This window comes from Perissodus microlepis, chromosome 12, assembly GCF_051167445.1.
Source record: "Perissodus microlepis isolate ML-2025 ecotype Zambia chromosome 12, ASM5116744v1, whole genome shotgun sequence".
NCBI lineage: Eukaryota > Metazoa > Chordata > Actinopteri > Cichliformes > Cichlidae > Perissodus > Perissodus microlepis.
In genome coordinates, this window is record NC_140472.1 from 20,660,317 (window position 1) to 20,682,894 (window position 22,578).

The window sequence follows — 22,578 nt, forward strand, 5'->3', positions numbered from 1 at the left end:
AACTTTTAGTGTTTTTAATGTTTAATGTAAAGGATGCATTTTCTCTACCGTCCCCTTTGCCACAGTTTTGTTGTCCTGGTTCGTTGTCCTAAAGTCGTCTACTCTGAGCTTTTTGGGGTTTTTTCCTTCTTCAAAATGAAAATGGCACAGTCCTTTCTGAAACATTCAGTGAAAGAACCAGCAGCACATTCCATGCTGCTTTGTAATGCTGTCATTTATAATGGCATGTGAACCATTAGCTTGAATCATTTATTGTCTTTGGCCTGTTGGAGATTCCTCAGCTTTCAGAAATCTGTATGGGAGGAAAGCAAGGTTAAACAGTGTGCATTGCAGACTGGGTTTAATTTGTGAAGCTAAAGCGTTTGAAGGTATTCGGAGCAGTGACTGTACTTGTTGCGTGTGTAAGTGTGTGGTTAGCTTTGTGCATCCTTGTGCAAACTAAGGTAACTAAGTGTTTTTTCTTGTTGTGGACTGAAGAGTGTGAGAAGTCAGCTGATGTTTGCTGTCTTCAAACACCCCCACCTTCATAATTACTGTGTCATTGTTAAGTCAAAATTAGGTAACGTCCCTGCTTTACACTGACAGAGCATTATCGCTAAAATGGTCTCCCTAACTGCTGAATCAGAGGAGGCTTTTTTGCCAGATGGCCTCGCATGATGTCTGGTTGACATTATAATTTGCCCCTAGGCATTAAGTTTCTTGTTTCTCTCCCCAGACCTGAAGAAGTCATTTGAACAAGAACCCCTGGGAAAAGAAGTATCTCTGGAGCAGGAAGTTCTGTTACAGTGTCGCCCTCCAGAGGGCATCCCAGCTGCTGAGGTATGTGCAGCATTATCGCTAACTTCCACCTGAAGTGAATGTTAAGTAAGATGTGAGATTAGGAGGACTGCTAGAGCAGAACAAGGAAGTGACTGAAGAGAGGGGATGACAGAATGAAGACAACAATAGATGTAAAAAGGTATAAAAATAGAAATCATCAAGTGGAAATAACTTTAAAGTGCCACTGAAAAGTCAGTTATTACTTATGTGACACTTCTTGAAATTGCCTGGAACTTTGAACGACAGACAGCAGAACTGAGTGGTTTGATGGGTGCGTGTGCTCCTTCAGAGTCTGCAGTCGGTGGTTGAAGGCTGTGCTGAATAAAAATTTCTTGTGCCTTTTTGGCACATTTTGTTAAATTGATATTTTTTTACTATTACGAAGCCTAAATTTATAAGATTCAATATCTCCAAAACACAGCAGGGGTCAAGATAGCTTTCATTTGTAAATGTCTTCCATTGCAACTGGCATGGTGAATAAGCAGCGTTTAGTATTAAATGATTTGGTGTTTGTCATCCGACATGTTTTTATAAGATATTGTTTTGCGTTATCATGTTGAACTGCCACAGGGGAAATCAGGAGAACGGCCTAAATCCTAGTTTAACTGACAAGTTTCCGGTACGCTGAGGTAACAATAATCTCAAAACCTAAAGTTTAAGCTGAGAGTTAAGTGTCCCCAGAGAGCCAATTTGAGTACAGGATGTGAAAAAACTCCAGTGTATAGTCTGTATTCCTGTACATTTGCATTTTTATTGCACGTTCTTTTACTGTACTTGAGTTCTGCGGGGAAAAAAAGACTGAAAAATGGCCTGAATTCCTTTATTTGCACAGATACAATACAGGTTTTTTAGCAGTAGTTTTCTTGGCTTTCTGAAGGTCTTTTAAAGATTTTTCTTTGGACGTTAGCTGTTTTTTTCACTCAAAGCCTGGACCTCGACATTACTGAAGCAGTGTAGGATCAGACAGCAAACAAAACACTGCCAACACCCAACGAAAAGCTTTTGAATGTCCTTCGTGAATTCCAGAGAACTATTCCTGAAGTTCCCAACTTTCAATGGAGGATGACTCACGACTTTTGCACAGTTCTGTATAATGTTTATAGCAGTGAAACCTGGACCAAAGTAAAATCAGATTCAGCAAACAACAAATAAATTACACGATCTTTAACACTTGCCGTGCTCAAGACCAGCTATTCTATGAATACATGTATTGCTAACACACACATACTCTTACTTGCCTATACTATGTGAGATAATATTGTGAGACTCGAGGATATTGTCAGCACATGTGTAATTTATTCACTCATCAAATGTGACACACAGTAAACACCCACTTTGGAAGAGCCACACATGTCACTTCCACTACCGTAGCGCTGTAACTACAGTGGAGAACACCATTTACAATTCACATCATTCTTTGCTTCCCTGGTTTCATCTGGCTGTGTTCCCACCTCAATGGATAAATACATAATTTCATTTAGTTGGTCACTGGGGAAGAGGAGCACGGCACTCGGAGAAGGCTGTTGTACAGGATAAGGAGTCTCTGAATCAGGTTTCAATCCTTGGGGTTTGACAGTCGTTTTCAATTGCAGCTAAGTACACAGCTCCCCTGAGAGAGAAACTGAAGGAGAGGGAGTGAGGGAGGCACTTAGACAGACCAGCATACAAAGTGAGGGAGAGTGTGGCAGAAAGGCAGAGATGAAGGACGGGTGTCAAGAGAGATAATGATAGAGAAATGAGTGGTATGGAAGAAAGAAAACAACAGAGTGATCGTATTCTTCTGCTCCTGGAAATGAGTAATTCTTCTTTTGAGGGAAATCAAGAAAATAAATTTGTTGAGTTGTCACTTTAACAGTCGGAACCACAAAGGACATTTAAACATGAAGGCTCTTTCCACTCATTGTAGCTGACAGCAACACCACCACATTAACATTGACAACTTTCTTCTTGGTAACCAATCTCATCTCTAATGACACACGAGTAGCCCTACCTTATCTGCATCTCATAGCACATTTTATCTTTTGACACCTAACACAACACATTCATGCACAGAGGCCTACACTCATAAATCTCATGGCCACACACACAATACACACATGTGGACTCTTGAAGCAATTTTTCCACTGTGTTCAATTTGCTACCTTTTCCCATTCTTTTTTCTGCTGTCATAATGGGATCTTGGAGCAAATGGATTGGTCTGTCTCCCCTGTCTGCTGAAGCTGATTAGAAGGATTTAGGTTTAAAACCTGCTGATGACCTCAGGTTGTAGCCCTGACTTTCTTTTTTTCTCTTTTTTATCTGTTCTGACTTTCTATTCGTCTTTGTTCGTATCCTCTTTGCCATTCACATTCGCCGTGTCCCCTTTCGCCTGTCCAATTCTTATATACATACATCCACATTTTTTTTCCCTTTAAGTGACAGTTCTTGTTACTGATGTCCTGTGACCTCTCTAAAAATGTTTTAATATAAGTTGACAACTGCTGTAAAGTTGTCAGTGCGACGGGGTTACGTGATAGCCACATTTTAACGCCCAGCTGGTATTGCATGGCTGTCAACATGCAGGACTCCTTGACCTCCCCCCACTCAAAATAAACTAAAATTTTACATTAATATTCATCAAGTCAGTACATGAGTATATAGAGAGTTACCTAAACATTAGGACAAATATGTGTGCAGATACAGCATTGGAATGCACACACACACACACAAAGTATTATGGGACATATACTAAGAAAGAGATTAGCCAGTGATCATTTTAACTGCTGCCTGACGGCTAGCCTTGAGAGGTCAGGGTCAACCTAATCCGAGAGTGGAAAGAAAATGTCTGTACGCCGCTGCGCTATTACAACCTTTTCACATTTCTCTGACAGTACTGCTCTTGTCAACAGTTAGTCTCCTCTACATGTTTTTTTCTCCTCTCTTTCACTCTAAAGCTCCCATTTGAAGCATTGTGAATTCCTTGAGACACATCTAAATCTCTTTAGACTGTGATAGAAAGCCTTTAAAAGCTGATGGAAAGCTACTGGAATCAGCAAGGAGGGTTCAGCAGTTCAACAGGAAAGGCTTTACGGACACAGACAGTAAATTCAGGAAAATCGTAACAGGTGCAGCACAAGGTTCAATGAAAAGCGCTTCCAGTGTAATTCACAGTTTTCTGTATCTAAAACTAGAGCGTGGAGTCATCAGCAAAGTTTCTTGCTGGTGAAATTAAGCAGCTATTTCAAATAAAAACCTTGGGGCACTGAGTGGTTCATACAAAGGTTTTTCGCAGAGGTCGTTGTCTTGAAACATGAAAGGGTTGGAGTGACCCCAAAGGCCAGGCAAAGCCAGTTGACTGCACATAGCAGGTGGGGATATGAATTAGTGTGTGTGTGAATATTTGTGTGTTTGCCTGTCTGCGTCTGTCTCAGTGTGAGTGATTACCCCAGCTGCAGTGAAATAAACACATCAGTGTGTGGTGACAGGCCCTCCATGTGTCCATCCCTAACACACACACACATACATACGTGCACACAAACACACACACACACACGTCAGACAGTAACTGTATATGCTTTTGGAGCCTTGTCAAATTCCCATCAAATTCTTAACCACTCAATCTGCACCCTAAATAAGTCAGAGCTATTCACAGGGATAATACCTTACCACCTACCTCTGCATTTGTGGGTGTAACTTTTTACCTTGCAGAAAATAATTTATGAATAAAGTTGCCAATTTAAATTTTCACTGAGATTTTATTAAATAAAATATTGTGCTGCATTTACATCAAGCATATATTCCATTACCTTGTTTATTTATTTACTGTTCACTATGGCATCATGGGGCATTATTTACCCTCTTCCATGACATTTGAATTCAAGCTCCATATCATGCCAAAGTTCTCCCTACTAAAGTGTCCTTGAGCAAAATACACAGACAGCTGGCATCGCCCAGGTTGTTGTTTTAGCTTATCACAGCCAGCAACAGAAAAGAGACGTTTTACCTTCAGGCATAACCTACTCCTTCCCGAGAGGTAGCTGGGACATTCGTGGTATACAGATGTGTTTGTGTGTTATGCATACACACACACACACAATGCACACAAACACACAGGCATCTGGTTCCTAACTTCTTTTGCAATGACCATCAATGTCTTTTTTTTTTTTTTCGTGAAGGACTTGCTGCGTTAACCAATGTGGAATAACTCTAGACATGCATTTGTGCAATAACCCGTCTGTGTGTGTGTGTGTATGCGTGCACGGTGTGTAACTTTGTGACGCAAATCACAGCAGACTTTTCTGTCAGAAGGCATCAGTGGCGTGGTGTGGCCAAAATGCTTATGGCTACCTCATTCTCACACTCGTACTGTACACAGACACAAGTCCATTTCGGGCCCCGCAGTGGCCATTGTTAACGTGTCACATGATGACGTTTACTAGCAGAATCTTTCCCGAGGTTATAGCTGTGGTGTTGGTGGAGTGCTTTTAAATGGACAGAGAAGGTGACAGTGTGAAATAAGACATGCTCTTATCCTGTCCAGAGGTGGAAGATCTCTTAAATTCCTTTTGCTTTCTTGATGTCATTCTGGGGCCTCTGTTAGCTAAATGGTGCAAGATCAACTCTTTGTAAGCTATGACTAAGTCTAAAAATGAATTTATCAGTAAAATATCCCTGCTTCTTGCATCAGATTGTCCATGAAAATGAATTTATAGAGCAATTCATGCTGTAATATGTAATAGTGAAATAAAAGCAGAAATGACTGGCACTTTTTACTTGTGTATTTTTTGATTAATAGCATTGGATGAACATGACATTTCCTTAGATTAAAAAAAGAAGAAGAAGAAAAAATGACCTGACCACTATACCAGAACAATGAAAGTCATTTTCATTGTGGCTGTTCTCTGGGGAAACACGTGTGCATGGCAGACTGTGTGTGTGCCTCTGTGTGCGTGTTTTGTTGTGCACAAAAACAATTTATGTAATGCTGCCTCCCCAATAGATCCTTACCTTAATCCTCTTTGAGCTAGCATAGTAAGCCCCATGGCTCATCTCCCATCACATTTTACCTTGATCCTCAACCTCTGTCAGAAATCATCACCGTAATCCTCAGATTAGTCAGCAATCGTTTTTTTTTTTAATTCTGACTACCTAGGTGAATTATTGAAATGGTGTTAAGATTATTAAAATGCTGCTGTGATGATCTATCATTGCGCAGTAATATCTAAATGGGGAAAATGAGCAAGAGCACCATTCGTCTTGTTTTGGCGGTCGTTGGATGTTGGTAATGCCGAGAGGGATTATGATCATCATCTAATGATGTATGGATTCTTACACGTGAATGGACAAATGGAAGAAGATACACATAGACATACATAATATGCTTTATCTGTTATGCTCCTTAACTGAGTGTATAGCACAATAAGTCTATATAGGTCTACAAGTCTTTTATAACCATTTTGTATTTTATTTTTTTAAAAATGTCACAACTGAATACACATCCACACTCACAGAAAAGAGAATATATACATCCAGTGTAAGCTGTGATTCGGAGCCTTGGGAGGCTGCTCATCCAGCGATAAGCTGTGTCAGTAAATGCAGGCATTAGTCAGATCCGACTCCAAAGGCAGCAGACTGTGCAGAACTGAGGAAAAATGTGACTTTTCCATTGCTAAACCTCAGCATCGCTTATCAGACTCCCTCTGTGCTATTCTGTTGACTACTCTCTGCTTTTATGCAGTTTTAAAATTAGTTTATCTCTGGCTTGTTTTCTCAGTTCATTTCCATTTGGTTCCAATCGCTGGTTCTAACTAGACCTTGAGATGCTAATATACAGCATTTTCTTCACAAAATGTACTGCAAACAAATTGTTTTGTTTTTTTGAAAACATTCTTTCAGCTTTTCTTCCTTTTCCTGCGTTTGAGTTCATTTCGGAGCGCACGGACTGTCGCCAGATTGTGACTGGAACTGTTTTATAAAAATACGAAACCACAATGTTTATTTTGGCTTTTTTCGCACAACGTTTAGACTTGCGCTCTTTCAGCTCTCAGAGTGACTGTACTGTAACTATAAGCATTTACAGTATATTTGTCCGTCATCTGGGCCATTTACGGAAACTATCAATCAACATTCAAATAGTCAAGCTTCTCATTAGGTACAGCAACTCTATATTTTGCTTTTGACAACTTAACCTGCATCTTTTTCTCCCCCCTTAGAGAGTACAGGAAGTATGCGGGCCAGCAATGTAGTTTTAGCTCCATGTGGTCTGAGGTTTGAGTCTTTTTGAATCTGGGACTTGTATGTATGGTACCAAAGGTTGAGGAGAGGGCATAATGAAGGCTTTTGTGTAGATCCCTCCACATATCTCAGAATAGGAAAACCACCTCTCTTATTTCTTTACCTCTCCAAACACTTTAGCTAACAGTAAACTCCTTTTAAAAAAAAAAAAAATCGACTATTTTTCATTCATTTACTCTATTTCTTAGAAAATCTCTAAGATTTTCCCATCTCTGGTTTCTCATCTCTGTTATTTTGCTATTATGCCTTGCTGTTTTGTCAGTGTCTGCCACTTTTGTTATTCTGTCTGAATTTCTGTTTTTGTCTCTTTAATGCTTCCAACAGCTTTTGTTGACTCTCTTGTACTCTCTTTTCACTTTGTCTCTCTCTGTCACTATCACAGTCTCTCAGTCTTCCTCATGCACCCTGTCTTCCTTGACATAGTTCGAGACAAAGCTGTGGATTGATGGTAGCATGACAGTCTAGAGTGTACTGCATTGTCAGACAGCTACCCATGCTGCCCTCGGCAATCCTTGACAGTGTTGTCATGGATGAATGAACACACAGTTTTGACACGGGGTGCAACGGTGTCAAGTAACAAAACTCTCTTCTGTTCTGTCAAGTTGTTAGACCTTGTAAGTTTTCAAGACCACAGAAAACTTTTACACTTGTAAAGTTGCTCACATGAATCCATAACATCTACAAAAGGGTTCTAGTCATTTCCATAAATATTTAATGAACATGAAATCATTTAGGACCTAAAAATACTTCTCAGTCTTGCTGCTTGGAAAAGTTGTCAGATAATTTTATGTACTTAACTACAAGAGCAATTGGGACGGTAAATTCCTCAGTTGGGACTTAAGCTGGAAAACACTTAATAAGCCACGGCTTTAAATAATTGCTACCAATTAATTGCTTTTTACTTGCATAACTATTCAGTTAAGTAGTCTTGTGAGTTACTAAAGGGGGTCATTGTCAGTGCACTTAATATGTTTTCCCTTTTTTTATGTATTATAAATTCATCTTCTCATGAAATACCAATTATCATTAGATGATGACTGTGTAATCATTAGAAGAAAATATAATTTGCAAAGATTCATGATCTGAAGCTGTCTGATTGTCTAAAACATTACTGCAGTGACCCTTTAATACTATTTGTATGTTTAATGGTGTTAAATCGAATATGAATACATTTTTGCTCAACTTTATTAACCATGAAACTTCTCACACATTAACTAATCAAACACTATGCCAAGACGCTTTTGGCATAATCCACGGTTTCCTGGTGTCAGAAGAAGGTGCCAGATTACTGCCCTTAGAGAAAGAGTGCTTCTATGCTTCTTCAGGATCCCATAAAGAAAAAAACTGTAGCCCATAATAACATCTGCTCCTTGTTTTTAGATTAAAATCACTGCTTCATTTTGAATGACAGCTTTTGGAAAAATGTACCTTCAAAGATGGAGTATTGACAAACCTTATTATTCTTCTAAAATGTTATTTTCAATGGCTAGACTCATTTGTTTTCATAGGAACAATATTATATCCGTCTGTTCTTATAACTTTGGCAAATGTGCATGGAATGAGTCATCACTTTGCTAAGTCAATTATGTGTTCCTGTATTATCAATTAAAAGGTAACATTCTAGTGGCTGTTTGTAGGAAAAAAAATATTGTCAAGGTTTTTAGAAAGCCAACATTAGTCATTGCAAACTGAGAGAAATGATGATAAATCTCTGGCATTGAAGTCAAATACATTCATTACCTCTAGTAAACTGTGTATGTATGAAATCTGTATGTAATTAAAAACGGTCATCGTATTTAATATCGAATTTTTTCCAGACAAAGGCAGCCAGGCAAATACGCCATTTTCCTACTCTACGCATCCATCAACAAAATCCAACACAAATAACGGAAAGGCCTCTAATTGCTCAGCTGACCAGGCTAATAAAACAAAGCTGATTTTGTTACTTGGTGGTTTTAATAACACTGGAGAGCTGGAGAGTCAATTAAAAAGGATTAGCATGCCCCCAATCAGCTCAGAGCCTCTTCATGCTTTAATGATTATAGAGTGTCATCAGTACTCCTACACTGCACAGTGAATCAGCTTTGACATCCGCATACAAACACTTTGCTGTAAAAGTATGAAAAGGGTTAGCTTCGCACTTGTAACATGTACTGCCCGTGTACACATCCACACACATTTCTTTTTTATATATCTACACAGACTCCCTTTGTTAGGTACCTGCTTTCGGTATGTGCAACTATTAAAAGCCAAACAATACAATGTTAAGAGTTAAAAACCCCGGTTTTCCTAATTAAATACATCTTCAACTTTTAGTTTGTCACTTTTAAATACTACCTTAACCATGCAGCCATCCACCTTCTAAGACTATGAACTGCTCATCCGCCTGAGTATAAAAGAGCTTGAGGAGTTAACTGAGTCAGACACTACAGGTGTACACTAAAGTGCATAAATAAGTTTGGAATGTACATTTCCCCTAGTATTTATGTCATCTATATTTCTTTCTCCATGTCTCTCCCTCTCTGCATCTTGCTTCCTTTCACCTTCCTTTGCATTCCCCACTCTTTCGTCTTCTGTTGTTCCCATTAGTGATGCTGAAGTAAAGGGGGGGAGAAGCAAAATACATCACTGTCCAGAGATATAAAGCAGTAGAGACACAGCTACAGAGAGCTTCGACACTTTTGCTGCACTGACCCATAACCATGCACGGGGCTGTTCTATAATTTAGCAACCTGTCAATCAGTTGAGCAGTGACTCACAGCAACCAGAATAGTCGGTTAGATGCTACACTGCCTTTAAAGACTTGAGAAACCTCTGTAATCTCAACTAATGCAACTGCTCTTCTGTGAAACGTTTGTTGTGGTAAACAAAATGTAGCTATTTTTTTCCATTTTATCAACGTATGAGTGCGATTATCTGTTTTTCTATTTAAATAATTGTTTCAAATATGAATGAGAATCCATCAATCTGTGAGGAACACCCAGCTGTTTAAATAAATAAATGAAGGCGTCGACCATGCGACTGCGGTCAAGCAGTCAGGCAGTTGTGTTCTTGCATATTATGACAGCTTGAATCTGTGTCACCATATTTCATATAGCTGCTATAAAAGTGTGTGCTGCTGAGTCGCTCCAGAATTATATTTCCTTGTGGCATTCTGGTTTTGCAGATGAGACAGGAACAAAAAGTACAGCATCTGGTACTGAAACGCAGGAGAGAACAACTCTAATCTTTTTTAATTTCCTAACTTTCAGTTCCTCTATGGCAAGTTAAATTGTTACCCTTTGAACTTTAGATTTTTGGAGGTTTTGATTCTGATTCCCGCTGTTACTAGGTCAGCATCTGTTTGGGGAAATGTTCCCCTGACGGTGTCTGAGCTGTTGAGTGGATTTGGATGTTTTTCGTCTTGCCTCTCCGTCTAATGATTTGAGCCCAGGGTCTCATTTCAGCTTTCCATCCCCTAACACTCTCACCCAAAACTGTCATCTCTGAATTTCCGCCTTGCCTTCAACTGCTATTACTGCTATCACAGGTCCCATACATTTTCTTTTCCTAAGAGGTCTTGGAGTAGTTTTCTCCTGATTCGGCTGTGTAATATTTTTGAATTCTTTTTTCTTTTGTTTGTTTCAATTGCAGCTACTAGATATAGTACTTTTTCCACTAATGACCTACCTGTGTTTGCAAAATTCAAGGTTCAAGCTTTGCACACTCCTGGTGGATATATATATATTTTTTGGCTTCCAAAATAGTTGTGATGTTACAAATTCTATGTCCTTATGTGCTTCTCCTTCATTTTTGAACTGCACTTTCAAGTCACTGACCTTCTCTTCTGCTTCCTTCACTTTTTGCACATCTTTTTCCCATTTATTCGCCAACCACCTGCACCGAGTCTCAAAAGAGCAACCAATCCATCAATCCTCCATTGTGGTAGTCTATCCACTGTATGTAATGTCTGTTTCTTCTTTTGCTTAGAGAGATAGGTTAGGAAAGCTAGCGCTGGGAAGAATTACTGGATTTTATACACTCATGCACATTTAAATACCTTTGTTTTTCTTTTTCTTTTTTTTTGTCAGTTTTTGATTTAAGGAGAAATATGCTTTTGCTTTTACCCTTTTTCTCTTTGCCTCGTCTCTTCCCATACATTCCTCTCATGATTTTTATTTCTCTTATGTTTTCCAAATTGTTGGGCCTAATGGATTACCACTGTATATCTTCACCAACTGGTCCTCCACTCCCTTTTCTACTCATTTACCACCCAGTCTCTTTCCTCTCCCCATCATCTTTCTTTCCCTAATTGTGGCCAGACCATATAAAATTCTAAATCACACTGTCCCTCTCGTAGCCTCCCTTACCTCCTCATCACCTTTTTGTTTTTTCTTTTCATTCCATTCTCCTCCACGGGCGCCCTTTCTTCCTTCCTCTCTCGCTGCCTCTCCCTATTTGTTGACAGTGCCGGTTTAGCTTTAATGGATCACCCATAGGTATCTCCTCTTAGCCTGCTTTCCCCGTTTCCTCCTCCTCCACCGGCATAATCACGGCCTCCCCTAACTCTCTATCTTTTCCTCCCTCACCGTTGCCGTGGAAATACCTTTTCTTTATCCGGCCCTCTCTTGAGATTGTTCCCCATCCATCTTTTCCTCCCTCTGTCTCTCTCCACACTTGAATGTTGACATGAGAGGGTGAGTCTAATAGATCACTGTGAAGCATCTGCACCTGTGTTAAATCTCAGCGGTAACACATAATGTGTGTGCAGGTGTGTGTGTGTGTCTGCGTGTGCATGTGTGCATGTGTGCGCTCTGGAGAAGCCGATGCAAGCTTTTTGTTCAGCACATCTGTGACCTCCTTTAGTGCTGAGCAACTTCCTTTTTTGCCTCTCCTACATTTCACCTGCTTCTACCTGCTTCCCCCTATTGTCCTGTTCTTTCTGCCACTCATAAGGTTACGTGTCTGAATGTGAACAGATTAGTTGCATTACTTCAGTTTTGAGGAATAACGCTGTAGTAAAAAGCACATGTATTAAATATTGCTAATAGACAAATAATTGTGAATTCATTCAAAGTACAATAATTAGAGAAATACTGGTAACATGCAAAATTCTGATGTATCATTTGCACGTCAAGCATCGTTTACTGAGTGTGTACCATTTTGCACAAGAGCAGTAGTTCATAGAGCGGCCTCTGTAGGCCTGTCCCAGTCACACTGGGTGTCCGCCTGTGTCCCAATTCTGTCTGTGAGGGACACCTTGGAGAGTACTCAGCTATTCCTCACACTAATGCACATGGAGTTATTTTTTTCCTCTCCTATATGTACTTTTCCTCAAAGCCCAAGTCCATGTATTTTCTAGTCTTAGAGCTCTTTTAAAAATGTAAACCAAGTTGTCTTTCTTTTTATGTACAATACTTTGTAGAATTCTCAGACTATGTATGATGTGATCACAAAATGATTGATGTGTGACTTTGACTATAAAAAACAAAAAGCAGGTTTAAATTTGGCTCAAATGTTTTTGATCAAAACACTGTAGAAATCTATCATATCAAGTCTTTGCAGTAACCTTAAGGGTAAACCTGTGTAAACTGCCTTATTCATATATATATATATATATATATATATATATATATATATATAGGTGTGTGTGTGTTTTTTAACAGATTAAACAGAAACACAAAAACAAACAACAAAATAAACACAAATAATTTAAAACTGAATTTTATCAAAGGTGTCTTTCAGATCATCATGTGTGATGATCGCTGATGGCGACCCAGTTATGTCACTGTGGTTAATTGGGTCTTTGTGTTACTTGCCTGCATCTTCTTAATTAATCTGTCAGAGCCTCTGAAATTCCATGTTGGCACGCATGCATACAGAGACACACACAAACATTTCACTTGCTTGCATGCCATATAGCAATATAGTGACCTAATATTAACCTGCGCAATCTGGCCATTCCTGGCATGTATTGCACTGGTTTGTGACTGTAGTTAATTCCCCACAGAAGAACTGGACAGCAGGATTTTCCTAATCACCTCCCAAGTGTAGTTGGGGTGTAGACACAATTACCAGGACACGTGGCCAATTATAACAATAACATGAAATAGGGCAGATATTCTGTAGGCGACAGATTGTAATATAATCAACATAATTCAGTGATAGTCACTGTCACTACAACATTTCTGGTATTGTGTTTGGCATCTTTATCTAGCACATTGTCTTTGACTGTTGGTGGGTTTGGTTATGTCTGCTTACTACACTTTTTTTCTCACAAACAAAGTCTAAATTTAAAAAACAAAACCTTAAAATTCATGTTTATTGGCAATACATAGTATTATAGATTTGGCATGTCATTTTTATACTGTTTACAATTAAATAAAAGGTTTAAATTATTAGAAAACCATTGCATTCATTTTTATTTTCATTGGAAACAGAATTTGTTTCCTTTTTTTTTTCATAAGTATTTGGCTTAAAGTATCATATAAGATCTTTAGTTAATATTTGAAACCAAGATTAACTTGTATGTTGAAATCTGAATGAATGAATGAACAGACCAACCAAGCGTGCTTTGTATCGACTGGAGCCAAAACTGAAGACAGAGATGGTCCAGTAGAGTGCCCTTTTCAACAGAGTATTACAAACAATTGTTATATTTAAAGCTACATTAGTGTGTCCAATTACTTTTGGATATCTGAAAGTAGGTAATGTGTATAAAATGGTTAGCAGCATAATTACAAAAAGCAGTCATTCTTCAGATACTTAAGGACTTAACTGCAGTGGAGATGGGAGTGAGGTCCGTTTGTTCAGACTTTTTATTGGCACCAAAATGTGGCCATTTGTATTTGTTAGAAAGTTACAAATTGTCAGATAAAGCAAAGCCAAGAAATTAAACAACAGAAGGAAAATGAATACACTCATACACACACACTGTCTGCTCTGTGCAAATTTGCTTAACCTTGATTGTCCAAATCAATGGCTACTACTTTTACACTTAAGTGGTAAAGTTAGAACGCTTATAATAGGTCGATTGCAAAGGCTACTTAGATGTTCAGGAAGGAAAAAAACTGTTTAATGTGAAAGCTTTCAAATGGAGAGCATAAAGCAAATGCACAGACTGAGTACTATATATATATATATATATATATATATATATATATATATATATATATATATATATATATATATATATATATATATATATATATATGCAAACATATATATATATATATGTTTGCACAAATGCCTGGTGTACCATATCAAACAATTTCTAGTGTTACTGTAAGCAGTGATCTCCAAATCAATTTGCAGATGTTCACATGCTGAATCATGGCCATGGACAGCAGCTTCAGCTATTGTCTACCCATGAGCACAGTGAGTGAACGCAAACTCCCAGGTGCATCCAGTGTTGCCAACTTAGCGACTTTGTCGCTATATTTAGCGAGTTTTCAGACCCCTTAGCGACTTTTTTTCAAAAAAAAGTCGCTAAAAAAAGACGTGAAAGCGCGTATCGCTTTTACTCTCAACAAGCAGCGGGTGCTGTAACGCAGTCAGTTCTTCTTTTACTCTTTTACTCTTATGCTGTTTTGTGGATCACAAGGTTTAAAACTACTTATAAACACACACACACAAAGTAACTCCACCAGAGTGCCTATTTCGGGTCACTTTTGCCGGTCCAAGCCCGGGTAAAGGAGCAGGGTTGGAATTGTGACATTAAAAAAAGCAATAATTGCTAAAAGAAATTTAATTTGTAGTTCTAAATAAACTCTAAATGCATTTAGGACGTTTTTTACTCACTTTATGTCTCTTCCACGATGTTATTTCTCTCTCCAACAACATAGGTTACAATTAGATTAGCATGACCAATTATGCAAATTAGGCGATGACGTCATTTAGCGGCTTCTAGCGACTTTTAGGACAACCAATAGCGATTTTCCTTACTGAGGAGTTGGCAACACTGGGTGCATCATGGTAGTTTCATTTAATCCATTTAGACAATGATTTCACTTGAAGTGCCATTTTTATTTGATTCTAAAGAAAACATTCCAGGACAAATTATTTTAGTCTTCTTTCCACTCCTTGACTGTTACGCTTTTGTAATTGTTTGAAACAACAAAGTCTTTTTCTTCATCTTAACACAATGAGTTAATTGTTTTGTCTAATATCAAAACACACACACACACACACTTAGACTCACACTCACAGACAGTCTTCACCATATTCAAGCGCGCTGTTGGATTAAATTTCTATTAGCTTTCCTCGATTGAGTTTGAAGATTGTTGATTAGCCAGTAATAGCCTTTGTTACTGCACTAATGAATAGCTTGATTACTATTCTACTAAGCTACACATCAGGACCCAGGGTGGCGCTTATGTAGGTGTGTGTGGCATCTGCTGGTATTATCGTCTGATAAACACACACAGACAGTTATAGCCAATTGTCTGGGTTTGTGTCAAGAAAGCTTATGGCAGCAGGAGAGAAAGATAGATGGTCTGCTTTGCCAGCACACATCTCTCATTGTCTCTCTCTCTGCTGCATCCCTCACTTCATCTGTGTCTTTGCCTCTCAATATGTGTCGTCACACCTGCTCTTTTTTTCTCCTTCCTACTGTCACTCTGTTGTCTTATTCTTCATTCCTGCTTCCCTTCCCTCCACCTCTGTCTTCCCCTGACCCTCTTTCATTTGCACTCTTTTTATTTCTTTCCTTCGTTCTTAGATGTCCTCCTTTCCTCTCTTGTTTATTTCCACTGATTAGAGCGACTGGGCTCTTGAGGACTAAGTTGGCGTGAGTGTGGCTTTGTTAAATGTCTGTGAGAGCATATGGGCATATGTGAGTGTTTGATAATGGAAACAGGCATGGTAATTACAGAGATGGCTCTATAGATGCCAAACAGAGCCAGTAATAATGAGTGTGGCACATCTGGTTGTAATGTGTCAGTGTGTCTATCTGAGTGTGTGTACTGGCTGGGGGTTGAGTGGGAAAGGGCAGTCAGACAGCTGGAGTTATACAGGGAGTGCAGAATTATTAGGCAAATGAGTATTTTGTCCACATCATCCTCTTCATGCATGTTGTCTTACTCCAAGCTGTATAGGCTCGAAAGCCTACTACCAATTAAGCGTATTAGGTGATGTGCATCGCTGTAATGAGAAGGGGTGTGGTCTAATGACATCAACACCCTATATCAGGTGTGCATAATTATTAGGCAACTTCCTTTCCTTTGGCAAAATGGGTCAAAAGAAGGACTTGACAGGCTCAGAAAAGTCAAAAATAGTGAGATATCTTGCAGAGGGATGCAGCAGTCTCAAAATTGCAAAGCTTCTGAAGCGTGATCATCGAACAATCAAGCGTTTCATTCAAAATAGTCAACAGGGTCGCAAGAAGCGTGTGGAAAAACCAAGGCGCAAAATAACTGCCCATGAACTGAGAAAAGTCAAGCGTGCAGCTGCCAAGATGCCACTTGCCACCAGTTTGGCCATATTTCAGAGCTGCAACATCACTGGAGTGCCCAAAAGCACAAGGTGTGCAATACTCAGAGACATGGCCAAGGTAAGAAAGGCTGAAAGACGACCACCACTGAACAAGACACACAAGCTGAAACGTCAAGACTGGGCCAAGAAATATCTCAAGACTGATTTTTCTAAGGTTTGATGGACTGATGAAATGAGAGTGAGTCTTGATGGGCCAGATGGATGGGCCCGTGGCTGGATTGGTAAAGGGCAGAGAGCTCCAGTCCGACTCAGACGCCAGCAAGGTGGAGGTGGAATACTGGTTTGGGCTGGTATCATCAAAGATGAGCTTGTGGGGCCTTTTCGGGTTGAGGATGGAGTCAAGCTCAACTCCCAGTCCTACTGCCAGTTTCTGGAAGACACCTTCTTCAAGCAGTGGTACAGGAAGAAGTCTGCATCCTTCAAGAAAAACATGATTTTCATGCAGGACAATGCTCCATCACACGCGTCCAAGTACTCCACAGCGTGGCTGGCAAGAAAGGGTATAAAAGAAGAAAAACTAATGACATGGCCACCTTGTTCACCTGATCTGAACCCCATTGAGAACCTGTGGTCCATCATCAAATGTGAGATTTACAAGGAGGGAAAACAGTACACCTCTCTGAACAGTGTCTGGGAGGCTGTGGTTGCTGCTGCACGCAATGTTGATGGTGAACAGATCAAAACACTGACAGAATCCATGGATGGCAGGCTTTTGAGTGTCCTTCCAAAGAAAGGTGGCTATATTGGTCGCTGATTTGTTTTTGTTTTGTTTTTGAATGTCAGAAATGTATATTTGTGAATGTGGAGATGTTATATTGGTTTCACTGGTAAAAATAAATGATTGAAATGGGTATATATTTGTTTTTTGTTAAGTTGCCTAATAATTATGCACAGTAATAGTCACCTGCACACACAGATATCCCCCTAAAATAGCTAAAACTAAAAACAAACTAAAAACTACTTCCAAAAACATTCAGCTTTGCTATTAATGAGTTTTTGGGGTTCATTGAGAACATGGTTGTTGTTCAATAATAACATTATTCCTCAAAAATACAACTTGCCTAATAATTCTGCACTCCCTGTATATGCTTCACCAAAGATACAAATAAGCATTTTTTGCGACAGGCATACCTTTCAAATGTCACCAAGGCATCGCGCAGACATGCCTTGATGACATTTGAAAGAGAGAGAGAGTGATTAAAGGTCATACAAGTTCCTTATAAAAGCAGCAAGTACTCAGCATCTATAGGAACTGGGTATGTTAGTGTACTTCCAGATTCCAGCCTTGGACGCGAATTCATACCAGTATTTATTTCACATCAAATCCTATTCTGAAATTACACGTATCACATACCACATACAATACAAAACTTGACATAGCTTCTGGCTCTGTAAGTGTAGCGAATGCGTACCTTAAACTTGCATTCTTGTTAAAGGCCATCGGGGGGGGCATAGCTGTGGTTGCCAAAAATATTTTAAAAGTCTTGTACAAGCTAATTGCTCTACTTTTATAAGTGCATTGTTGCCTAGTTTATGGTCTCAGTCACGATGTTGGGGCATATATTTTGATCGTTCCGAATGTCAGTTCAGTTCGATTCGATTTATTTATAAAGCATCAAATCACAACAATAGTCACCTCAAGGCAATTTATATTGTAAGGTAAAGTCTTCACAATAATGGAGAGGAAACCCCAACAATCAGATGGCCCTTATGGGCAAGCACTTGGCGACAGTAGAAAGGAAAAACTCCCTTTTAGCAGGAAAGAACCTCCAGCAGAACCAGGGTCATGGAGGGGCGACCATGTGCTATGAACCACTGGGATGGAGTGGAGGGAGACGGGACAAAAGACACACTGTGGACAAATTTAATAATATCTAATGATTAAATGCAGCGTGATGTATAAACACGTAGTGAGTGGGGAAAAAAAATGAGTGAAGAAGAAATACTCATTGCATCATGGGAAGCCCCCCAGCACTCTAGGCCTATTGTAGAATATCTAAAGGAGGATTCAGCTGATCCAGACTATCTAGAAAGTAGAAACCAAACTGGGAGCTTTGTCCACAGAAGATTGGCCTGACAGCTGAAGGCTCTGCCTCCCATTTTACTTTTAAATACACAAATAAACCAGCAGTCTAAGAGTGAAGTGCTCTGTTGGGGTGATGTAGTACTATGAGGTCTTTAAGATTAGATGGAGCCTAATTATTTAAAGCCTTTTATGTGAGTAAAAAGATTATAAATTCAATTCTGGATTTAACAGGGAGCCAGTCAAGAGAAGCAAGTATGGGAGAAATCTGCTGTCTCTTTGTAGTCCCTGTCAGTACTCTCGCTGCAGCATTTTTGGATCAACTTAAGGCTTTTCAGGGAGTTTTTAGAACAAACTGGTAATAATGAATTACAGTAGTCCAGTCTAGAAGTAATAAATGCATGAACTATTTTTTCATCATCACTCCGAGACGTGATGTTCCTAATTTTAGAGATATTGTGCCAAAGTATTATCCGTGATATGCTCTTTAGCTAACGACTTGAGATTGTCAGGAACGTGCAGTTTCACTTTCATACGGATTCAAAATCCCAAGATGACAAGAGCAAAATTCTCTTTCCGAAGCTTTGGAACAGAAATGTATAAACCAATAGGTGACATCACAGCAACTATGCCCATCTTTTACACTGTATATGTTAATACATGGTAATGCAAATGCACAGCAAAGACACGGTGGATATGTCTACAGAAACCAAGAAATAAAGCTATTTATGGCCATTCACCAATAGACTGTTTTTGGCAGAATTTTTTTTCACTTACAAATATTACTTACCTTTTGTAGTCAATAAATCATCCCTTGTGTTTTTGATTAAGTACAAACTGGAGGCACTTGGTTAATATCAAAATCATCTGACCATAACTAAAATTATCATCTTTCCTAGACTAAAGTAATTTAGTCCACACATAGTATACAGTTTTCAAACCACATACATCTGTGTCCTGCACTTAAATAGACAAAACCAAAGCACAACATATGATATCAAATGTTCTCACTCGGAATAATCCTGCCTGGAATCCACTGGGAATATCGTTGCTGTGTGGGAAGAAACTGGAACAACTGAAGGAAACTCTTGCAGACGCAGGGAGAACATGTAAGCTTGACACAGTAAAGGTGAGGTGACAGGGCTAAACTCTGAAGAGCAATCTTCATGAATGTCTCTTTACTGTCTCTTTCCACTGACACCCAACACCCCAGTGGAAATGAAGCCTCCTGGAGCAGGTGTAGTGTGGGTTTGGATTGTTAAAACATGGAAATTGAATGCATATTTAGTCCCCACCCACACATAGGTAGGGTAATCACTATTAGAGCTCTTTAACCCACTCACATAAGGACCCAGATAATATAAGTAATCAAGGGGATAATCCTCAGAGATGAACATACATATTAACACTTCGGCATTTCACAGACACATCCAAACACACACACACGGGCTCACACATGCATGGCGTACAGCTTGATTTCCGTGGTTTGACTGCAGAATCAGGTTGTAATTTAACTAGCCAATTTTGTATTCTGTCATACTCTCATTGTGCTTAGATGTGTTTTTGGCTGCTCCTATTTTGAAAAATTAATGTTGTGATTCAGTGGCAGATTCTACCCATAGACCTTGTATCACTAAGCTGTTATCAGCTCCCTTATGAGACTCTTTGTAGTGGCTCTACAAAGCATGTCATATTTTAGCATTTGCCATAGATACTCTTTGTTTTGTTATCTTACTTCTTGCTCTGTGGTCTGCCATTTATTTTGCTTTTGCAAGATTTATACTGTTTCTTTTTGTGACACAATATGACTATGATGTTCCTGCTTTGCTTTTCAAAACATGCTGCACTACAGTGTAACAAAAGGCAATATATATCTCTCTCCCTTTATGTCTTGGCCTACTTTTATCTTTCATAGCATACAGGCACGTCTTTGTTCCACTGCCAAAGAAAGATGCATATCTTAATAGATTGTCATTAAATGCAATGCATTTACCTTTTCTCCTGTTTTGATTTGTTTTTAAGTTAGAAAACAGCTGAAAGTATTTGCATATTTAGATATGCTCACTCCCCAGTACAGCAATATCTATCACCACAAGTGGGTGCGTTAGTGAGAGCCAGGGAAATGCAAACCTGCTTTTATCTGGTAGTCTTGCTCACAGTGTATACCTGTAGCCAAACCAATGTCAGTCTTTAGCTCCAAACAGCAAGAAAACAGGAACAAAGTGAGTGTGTAATTGTTCAGACAAAGCCTTTATCCTTTCAACAAAGAAGCCCTTTTGATTTCTTTGTCTAAAGAAAAAAGAATGGACTCTTGCTGAACTTTTTTTTCTTTTAATCCTGTTACAGTTGAAACGGAGGGCATTGTTACAGCTTGTGTTTGCAAGCGTATCAAACGGTGCCTTCTGACACACTCAGGTTGTGTTTGTGATCACACTCAGAAACACTGGAAATATCTTCACACTTGCATGTATAATCACACATTTCATGTTTATGCTGATAAAAAAAAAACTTGTGTAAAAAAAAAAAAACTAAGCCAAAAGGTAACTCACAGGTAACTTTGCAGCTGGCCTTATTACATATGTATTTTGTAGGAGTTTCACTTTAAGACCATAACAATTTGGGACGAAAACATTTAAAAGAACCAGAGAAAAGTGATTTGACTAAGCTTTGCAGCAAACACTTTATTGAACTGAATTTAAAAAAAAAAGAAAAATCTTATTTTGCACCTGAAATGGTTATAATAGCTGTCACTATAGGCAGGTTCATTTATTTGGAATAAGAAGGGGAGAGTTTTATCAGTGTGAGTGCATACTTGGTGTGACTGGTTTTCTCAAAGCTGTAAACACGGTGCCAAAACATTGGTTGTATCCTGTTAGTCTTACTGGTGCTTAGTAATACTGTTTTTTTGTTTTGTTGTTGTTTTTTTTTGTTATTTTTTTTTATGAAATGGGGCAAAACCTAGATGAACTCCAGTTGGAGCATCGGGGAGAGAAGAATCTTAATATAAAACACATTCAAGGATGCATATTTTTGTCCCTTTTTACAGTAGGCTGATTGATTTGCTAGTTTTTAGTCACACTTCCACACAGAAAGATGCCTCAAGTGTTGTTTGCACCTTTTCTCTGCAGTGACCACACAGACCACTTTAATTTCCTTCTCTAGTGTCGGACCAGTAACATCATACTGAAATGTTTGTCAAAATGCAGCTATTGCTATGACTGAGTGTCTAATGTGTTGCATGAGTGCATGAATCTTACAATGTTGACTTGCATATCTCCAGCCTCACACTGTACATCACAGTAACATTAACACATGGGCGTGCGAGCTTAGAGCTAAATAATGTTTTTGTATTCTTCTACACATCAGTATTGATCCCACAGATTTATAGACACACCATCCAGCGGAATTCTTAACAGAAGACTTTGTCTATAAATAAAATAAATGTATTGATTCTCATTTATTTAAATTGCCATGCTCTTAAAACCTGCACTGTAACATTTTTGTTAGTAGATTACTCGCTCTCTCACCTTCTCTGCTCTTTCAAATTAGTATATGTATATGTATATGTAAGCTAATTTGCACTCTTCTTGGCAGAATGCTGGTCATCACTGGAACAAACTATCTGCGTCTTTGTTTCTAAATCAGTGCGCTGTGCACTCCCATCAGCGCACTCTCATCACACCAATTTGCCTCATTTAGTGAATTTGGCCATAATAGTTGGGATTAGGTAAGTAGCATTCATGGTTAGAGTAGAAAATAATCAATGTAAGTCAATACAATGTCCTCTTATGTGATTGAAACATGTGCGTGTGCATGCATGCGATTGTGTGGGAGAGAGATGAGGGTCTTGGCTCGATTGGATGTGTGCGCGGGGGAGCGCGGGGGAGCACGGGGGGGGGACGAGATAAGAAGAGAAGGCTTGAGTGAAAATTGGGGGAAAAGAAAGTTTAAAAATGAGGTGTCAATTCTAGTGTTTCATCTGGGCAAGATAA

General features: G+C 39.0%; 1 protein-coding gene across 2 annotated transcripts in view; it reads left to right on the forward strand.

Moving 5' to 3' along the window:
- unc5ca (unc-5 netrin receptor Ca) overlaps positions 1 to 22,578 on the forward strand; it is a 184,581-nt gene that overhangs the window by 118,093 nt on the left and 43,910 nt on the right. For both annotated transcript variants that reach the window (XM_084945472.1, XM_084945473.1), the window contains exon 4: positions 716 to 819. In XM_084945472.1, the coding sequence (XP_084801598.1) occupies positions 716 to 819 (104 nt within the window). The remainder of the gene's footprint in view (positions 1 to 715; positions 820 to 22,578) is intronic.